This window comes from Dermacentor albipictus, chromosome 3 (assembly GCF_038994185.2).
Source record: "Dermacentor albipictus isolate Rhodes 1998 colony chromosome 3, USDA_Dalb.pri_finalv2, whole genome shotgun sequence".
NCBI lineage: Eukaryota > Metazoa > Arthropoda > Arachnida > Ixodida > Ixodidae > Dermacentor > Dermacentor albipictus.
In genome coordinates, this window is record NC_091823.1 from 65077867 (window position 1) to 65085840 (window position 7974).

The following is a 7974-nucleotide window of genomic DNA, read 5'->3' on the forward strand; positions in this document are numbered from 1 at the left end:
GACTTTGCTGATCGCGGCTGCTGGGTGCGGTTGTCACATGCCGTGCCGGAAAGCTCCCACGCAGTGCAGCATGGGTGTAATGATTCGGATCGTACGTGGTGTTTCCTTTATTTCCTTCTTTTTAGGTCATACAGAACTCCTAAAAATTGCCTGTGGCAGATATAGCGTAATGATAGTCCTTGGCCTGGACTACTCAAAGTGGTGGACACTACTCGCTCGAGAAATCAAAGTGTATAATTGACTGTAGTTGTCAAAAATTCCTTGATAACTTCATCAATTGTTTGGCGGCACATATTGCAATTTAGGAATCGTAGCAAGCTAGTTTGCTAGGCGCATCCACTTGAAACGAACTCTAGGGATTGCGCAGGTTTTAAAACATAGGGCGTGAGACATGCAGTAAAGAGCGCGCTCTTGTTTCACTTACTTTTTTAACAAACCGCCATTTTATTCATCGAAACGCAAGATTAACAGGAATCTCCGCGTATTTTGTCGCACACTTTGGGAACCAATATCTCCAAACCCGCATGATGCTCAGAGTTATTTGCAAGCTAGTATTCCTAACAAACTCAACGGCTGCAGTTTTTATTGACGTAAAGTCAATAATTAAAAATTCATTTAGTGAAATGTTGCTACTGAGTCAATTATGCAATTCAATTTCTCGTGCAAGTTATGTCCTGCTTCTTGAGTAATCCATCTCAAGGATTGGAATTGTTTCATCTGCCAAAGGTACTTTTTAAAAAATTCTGTATGGTTCTCAAAAAGAGAAAGAGACTCATATATAGCCGCCTCCAGTGCCTCCAAAGATGTGCCAGTGACCGACAACGTGCCTTTTGGCGTCGCGCATAGAAACTACAAATGGTACCTAAACATCCCTGAAGATATACTTTCTACTTTCTTTATTAAAGTGAAGTTTTCTGTACATCCTCCGCCGGAATTTGGCACGTCGCATATTTGGCGAGTAAAGTGGGCCGATCCTGGGTACGGGTACAATAGCCAAGTGGTCGTTCTCGCGTAGATCATGTAATAAAAAGTGAACCGACCGCAGAGACTGTGTTTCGAGGTCTCGTGGGCAGACTGGATTAGACTTCCGCGTTTTGCCATATTGCATGCAGGCGCGTAGTTGTAGTGCTGCGAAACGCGTCGCAGAAGGTAAAAAGTCACATAGCACTTAACTAACCACTTCCTGAATGCTTTCCTTGACATAGATTCCAACCTGTGTGCCGTATTTGCATACATATGTTGATATTGTCAAAAGCCGCCGGTATGATGGAGTTATCGCGCAGTGGAAAACCATCGCTCTGAGAGAAACGCGCGATGGCTGCTGCCATGTATCGTTGAAATCACGCGGCACATAAGTATTTTCGACATTGCGGGACTCGGGGATAAACCCCCCACGTCGTTCTGCGTGTAAACCACGCCTAAGACTGGCGGCAATGTATCAAAGCTTTCAAAATAAATACAGGGGGTAACGTGCCAAAACCTAGATTTAATTATCAGTCACGCTGTAGTGGAGAACTGCGGATTATTTTTTACTGCCTGGTGTTCATTATCTTGCACTAAATCTGAGTACACGAGCGTTCTTTTTTTTCTTTCTTTTTTTTGTAATTCACGACATTGCGTACCATACTTATGAGCTTTGAACGGGGGCACCGGTGGATTAATTTCGGACAAGATCGCAGTGTGCTCATCATTGATTGCTAAAAAGACGCAAACTGTCGAAAATGAGTTCTATAATGTGTCAACATAACTGATAACTCATAAGTCGGCGAAATAATATTTTAGTTGCAGGCGGTCACCTGCTAAAGGCATGAATTCCTAAAGATTGCTACATATCTTACTTTCTGGGTTCAGCGTAACACTCCTTTAATTACAGGCAATCGCCTGCCAAAGCATTTTTGTCCATGTCACAGCAGGAGTGCCCCGACCGCCGCTAATAGAAAACTAGTTTCACTCTATCTCTTTAACCTTAGTGGATTTCTTTCGTGAGGACAAAGAACACACAAAGTCGACTATCCAAACAATGGCTTTGACGTGCACCACTTTTGAAAATGCGACAGCGGGGGAACGACGATGCTCATTCCAATACGATCAATGTGTATATGCAGTTAGACATCTGTTAAATGCCTATCATCGTTCTCAGTTTCCCACAATCAAGCTGTTTCGGTGCGGTTCTCATACACAGTGCATTGCCCGTAACGCCGAAGAATGGAGCTGCCTACACGAAATTATTCCTTGCCGTCTGTGGCAATTATAAACCACCTTGTGTTATTGCACACGCAAAATACGCTGCGGTCCCTTGGACAATGGGCACGTGTCCACAACACGCTGAAGCAGATACTGCAATGCACAAAGGCAAATGACGAATGAAGCATTGTAACAGCAGTGGATAATAAATGTTTAAATCACAAACCCTTTACGCGTATGTTGAAGTGGTGAAAAATTCCACAGGGTTATCACTCTACCCGCAGTGGTCCCTTTGGCTGCGCTCGAGGGCACGAGATCGAATCCCAGCCGCGGCGGCCGTATTTCGATGCAAAAAGAAAGGCAGTGTACGGTGCACGGAGTGCACGTTCAAGAAGCCCAAGGGGTCCAAAATAATCTGGTGTCAGCCACTGCAGCGTACCTCATAATCATATTGTGGTTTTGGTGCGTAAAGCCCTAGAATTTATTTTTTATCTCTCTACAAGTAAATACAATGTGAGAAGTAATTTCTGAGGCAACTGGCTTCCCGCTATTTTTTACGCACATCGTATTTTCACATAACAAATCGCATATGTATTCAACGACCTGACAGCGAAAAAAATTTGAAAGATGCATCGAAACAACCAGCTACCAGCATGCAAACTACTGCCATTTTTGTAGGGGGAGGCTAGCACATCCACACATATGCAGCCGATTCTTTTGATCAACGCAAATGAAGTAGTGAAGATAACCGTTTCAACAGTGCGAAGCAAGAAGGCTGTGTTGCAGCTTCTTTTATGCGAAGCATACTAGCCGCACAACCACGCTCTTCCTTGCTGCGCCGCGCGCGGCCGCGTAGCTACCATATGACGTCATAACAGCTGCAAAAGCGGAGGCTCAACTCGTGCGCTCGCTTGCGGCCGCGTAGCTACATAGCCGGGTCTCAGCTCGTGCGCTCGCCTGCATGAGTTGTTTCTTCGTCTAGCCGAACCAAATATAGCCAATCAACAGCAGTTCACCAGGCTAAACAGTGGTTCAACAACTAAAATAAAGGCTAGTATGCTTCGCATCCTGGGCTTAACCTTAGCTAAGCCACAGTCATTTTTAAAAGAAAACACTAAGGTAGTTCATATTATTACGATATCATCGAGCGATGCTCAAGGGACTAGCCGCTGCGCGAACGACGACGAAGTGTGTCTGTGCCCTTGGCGCGAGCGAATGTCGGCCTGGCGCTCTGGCTCCAGTCCAGTGTAAATAGCCTGTAAATAGCCTCTTTCATCTGTGTCTTTCTACGCATAACATTCTGGTGGAGGTGCTGGGTATCGATCCCAGTACCTCTCGCCTAGAGGTGCCTCAGTAAAGAAACTGAAAATTGATAGAGCACGGCCTTCAGGCAACGAACGCTTGCTTGTAAAGGTGAGGAGCTTTTCTTTGTATGTTTCGCTGAGCCGTCCTCGTTGACTTGGGTAGGTAAAATAAATAGTAATTTCGTGTCAAGGTCATGGGGTAATTAATACATTCTTCTGCGATTCCGTTTCAAATTTTTAGGCGTGCGGTTCTTATAAGATAATGACACTGATCCGTTGATAAATAAATGATTAGAGTGCTGTCATATATAAAGCAGTTAGTCAGAAGATTAGCCGCTTAGATCAGCGTAAACTTGCAATTCGATTATTTGAATAAGATACGCTACACTAGCTTATCTCTAATGGCGTGTTGATTAATAGTTCGCTCAGCAAGCGACCTTCAAATTTACCGTCGGTACAAAAACGTCCGCAAAAATTATAGCGCGAATACTGCGCTGAAATGAAAGCTCAACTCGTTGTCCGCAAACGTCGCGCGTCAACGGGCACTATTGCACTAAAGTCTAACGCTTTAATTTTCTACGTGGCTTGAACAAAGTGCATGATCCAACCCAGTCGCCCACTAGCTGCCCATTGCAGCTGCGATGCAGCCTTCTGCAGAAACAGAAAGCTGTTCGGGCCCGTCGCGAACAATGCTGGTAAACCGGGTAATTCCAAAGGTTAATCCTGCAGCTAATAAATGTGACTACACGTAAGTGGTCCTAAGTCACGTAAATGTGACTACACGTAAGCACGCAACTGGTCCGCGTAATGCAGCGCGGCTTATCGGTTTACGGGTGCGTCACAAATCTGATCGCATGACGTCTCGCGGTTCCTGACGGGAGAACAAGGATGTCGCGTCGACGCCCTCACAAAAGCTATCGTCGGCCAGGCCCCATCTGAGAGTGCTGCCAGACACGATGGCTCCGCTGTCCCAAAGAGAGCGCGGAGGAAATAAAGTATCCCGGCAATTAGAAGGCAACATTACCTGCGGCTTAGGCAGCAGGGCGTGGCTGTCTCCTTAGGAGCAGCGAATGCATTTCTTCTTCCTAATTTTCTCCCTGCCGTCGCTTCCGTCAGCCTTCACTCTCCTCTCAGCGAGACCGTCGAAAAGCTCCCGACTTTCTGTGGCGGAGTTTCTAATGGAGTGTTATGCCTCGACGGAGAGGCCATAAAAGCGCCGGCTCGCGCGGTACTCGCCGAGAGACCGCCAAGTGGCTGCGAGCAAACTACGGCGTTCGTTTCTGCGCAGCCTTAGAACCACGATGGCGACGGCATCGATCACAGCCGACGACGGCGCGCCGTTCTTTCTCCGCAGGGACCCGCGCACCGCTGAGTGGTCCTTTCCGGGCAACAAGCAGGTGATCACGCTCCTGCTGGTCGGCTACATCTACGTCGTCAAGGTGGCCGGCCCGTGGTTCATGAAGAACCGCAAACCGTACGATGGCATCAAGCCGCTCATCGCGTTCCACAATCTCTTCATGGTGGTGGCCAGTGCTTACTTCGTCTCCGCTTTCGCGTGGACCGCGTATGTCCGCAACGGTTACAGCCTGCTGTGCCAGGGTATCGACTTCGACGCCAGGGACGATGGCACCATGCATCTGCTGAACCTCTACTGGTGGTACGCGATGCTCAGGACACTCGACTTTCTCGACACCCTGTTCTTCGTGCTCCGCAAGAAGGATTCGCACATCTCCTTCCTGCACGTCGTGCACCACACCATTGTGGTCTTCAACGGCTGGTTCGGACTCACCTACGGTGCGGATGGCCAAGCGGCGATTGTTGTGGTCATCAACGGCTCGGTGCACGTAGTGATGTACACGTACTACTTCCTCAGTCTCCTGGGGCCGGAAGTACAGAAACACTTGTGGTGGAAGCGCTACATTACGCAGCTGCAGCTTGCGCAGTTCGTCGTTCTCTTCACGCACGCCTTGCTGCCGCTCTTCCTCAACTGCGGATACCCCAGGTCTCACACATTCATCACGCTGTCGCAAGCTGTCTTCTTCTTCGGCCTGTTTACTCACTTTTACGTTAAAAACTACCAGACGAAGAAGGTACATCTAGCGGCGAAACATAGAGCTAACGGCAAGATACAATGAGGCATGAGGTTTCTTTTTTTTTTTTGAGTGTATGATTGCATTTTGTTGAACTTTTGGCGGAACGTACGATGGTTTTTTGCTGGCGAAAAACTGACGTGCTGCTTCGTTTGCCGTAAATTTGCGGCTGATACGATGGCACTGACTACCAGCGAAAATGTCTCGTGAAATAGAATGACTAATTACGAGTATTGGGTAGCAGTAGATCTTTTGCGTAGTGGATGGTCAGGTATGTCTTTCACTGTCATATACCAAAACAGAAGATTAGGTTATAAATATCAACACTATAAATATGTATGTTCGAAAATGTTTGCGATAAGCTGTTTTAGCTAGTGAGATTGTTTAATTTTAAGATCAGCAGGTGTAAAATACACTCAGGAAATGAACGTGTATATATTTCGGTTATTCACTCAAATGCCTAGTCTAGAACAAAGTGATCGGCAATATAGAAAAGAAAAACGCCTGCGTGGCCAAACAAACCGCCGTATACCAAAATGACGGATTTCGAAACATTGGGAGGGCAATGACTGCGCCAAGTGCTTACCTGTTATGTTCAAATTTTCTTTGTTACAAACATGCAGAATAAAATTGGTTCCTATCTGTGTGCATGTTTCAATGGTTGTTTTCATACATTGGGACAAACAGCCAGATGAAAGGCGAAAGGCGAGGAGGTTAACCGGAACGTAAAATGCGGTTTCCTACGTTGCACTATTCAAGGGGAGAAGAGGAACGTGGTAAAAAATGAGAAAGTACATAGAGAGAAAGATAGAGGGAGGGTGCACAGACCCAAAATCACAGCCGGTCGCTATCACCGCATAGGAGCACTTGTTGCACTACAAACGCCAGGTCAGGCTACAGTCGATTGTGCAAATCTGTTGACCTTAAAAACTACAGCCGTGTCCTTGTCGCCCTCAGCTGCGATGGCTTGTGAGGTCAGCATTTTAAAATGGTTTTTCCTGATAGCGGTGTTTGATCAAAGCACGCTATCGCGACTGCGAGAGTGTGCAGGAACGGGAGTGCACTCGAAAAACTGCAACTTACGTGGGGAGATTTGGCTGCTGGGCGTAATGAACAAAAAAAGACAAATAAAAAGAAAGATTATACGAAAGCGTGCCGCTCTACTTAACGAAAGGTATGCTCGCGCTTCAGGGCACAACCAAGCCAGATGTCGTTCACCTGCCATTGCCACAGAGTGGGGCCCTTGGGACACGCTCCCTGGTAGAACATTTTCGGTTCTCGGGCACAAGTGTGTGGTCCGCTTCAGCTCGAAGACTCCGAAACGATATTTCCTGTACCCGGTTGAGGTTACGACACAGGGCATTAGTGTGCTGGTGTCTCAGACGGGAGAGGCTGTGGATCCAGCTGTCTGCAAAGGGGTTAAATCGATCCCGACTGCGTCATTGTACCCAACGTGCCTCAACACAGCGGTGTGAGTATCTTTTTGGTACTGTGGAGTCACTTGCAAATCCCCAGCGTTAGATATTTATGGAACGCACCAAGCTTGAAGCACACACGTCTGTACCGACTGGATCCGTCCCTTCGACTTCGGCCCCCATTCGGACTCTCTCGACTCGAGACAGCAGTACCTTGCCGACTGTGGCTTGGTGTCGCTTTCACATGATACTACGCCTTCCGAGTCGGTATGGACGAGAGCGCAGCTTGCACTCACTGCGGCGGCGAGGAGACTATTGAACACGTACTTTACCACTTTCCCCGGTACAGCGCGTACCGGCTGTCGCTAGCGGCCGTGTTGGCACGCCTTGACGACAGGCCACTTTCAGAACAGACAGCCTCGGAATGCCGACATGAACTGCCGTCGCTCCGAAAGTCGGTCAAGGCTTTGTTGACCTTTTTAAGGGGCAGTGGCCTATTAGAAATACTATAATGATCCCCTCCTTTCTTTCACGCCTTTCTCTTCTTTCCATCTTTACATCCCCCCTTCCTTCCCCTAGTGCAGGGTAGCAAACTGGAGGCTTTAACTCTGGTTAACCTCCCTGCTTTTCTCCCATTTGTATCTCCCGCTTTCTCCAGCGTTTTTGTTATTTGGGTCAGGTGCTTCCCTGCGTTACGTGAACCATTATTAATTTCCACTACAGGGATATTTCACAAAGTGCTGGTGCAGTTGATGGCGTGGTATATGGTTAGCAATTCAAGTAGCAATGGTTCGAGCGTTTCTGTTGTTTTATTGGCAAATGGAACTGCAGTGCTCATACTGGGGCACTCACGAATGAAACGCGTCCCCCCATCACTCGTCCCAAAAGAGCCACGGCATTCGTATACGCGCCACATGCGACCACTTGGGACTTACTGGTAGAAGCTTACGGGCGGCGTGCACTAATCATGTTTCAAGGCTG

General features: G+C 47.6%; 1 protein-coding gene across 4 annotated transcripts in view; it reads left to right on the forward strand.

The window, feature by feature from the left end:
• The window catches only part of LOC135905548 (very long chain fatty acid elongase AAEL008004-like), a 99301-nt gene that overhangs the window by 69387 nt on the left and 21940 nt on the right, over positions 1 to 7974 (forward strand). Inside the window, exons 1-2 of one of the 4 annotated variants that reach the window (XM_065436508.2) lie at positions 3409 to 3597; positions 4843 to 6236. The exons of 1 other annotated variant lie outside the window; for it this stretch is intronic. In XM_065436508.2, coding sequence (XP_065292580.2) covers positions 4946 to 5623 — 678 coding nt within the window. In that variant the 5' untranslated portion in view covers positions 3409 to 3597; positions 4843 to 4945 and the 3' untranslated portion in view covers positions 5624 to 6236. Of the gene's footprint in view, positions 1 to 3408; positions 3598 to 3899; positions 6237 to 7974 lie in introns of those variants that run through there. 2 more of the 4 variants (XM_070535531.1, XM_065436507.2) reach the window with 2 other exon arrangements.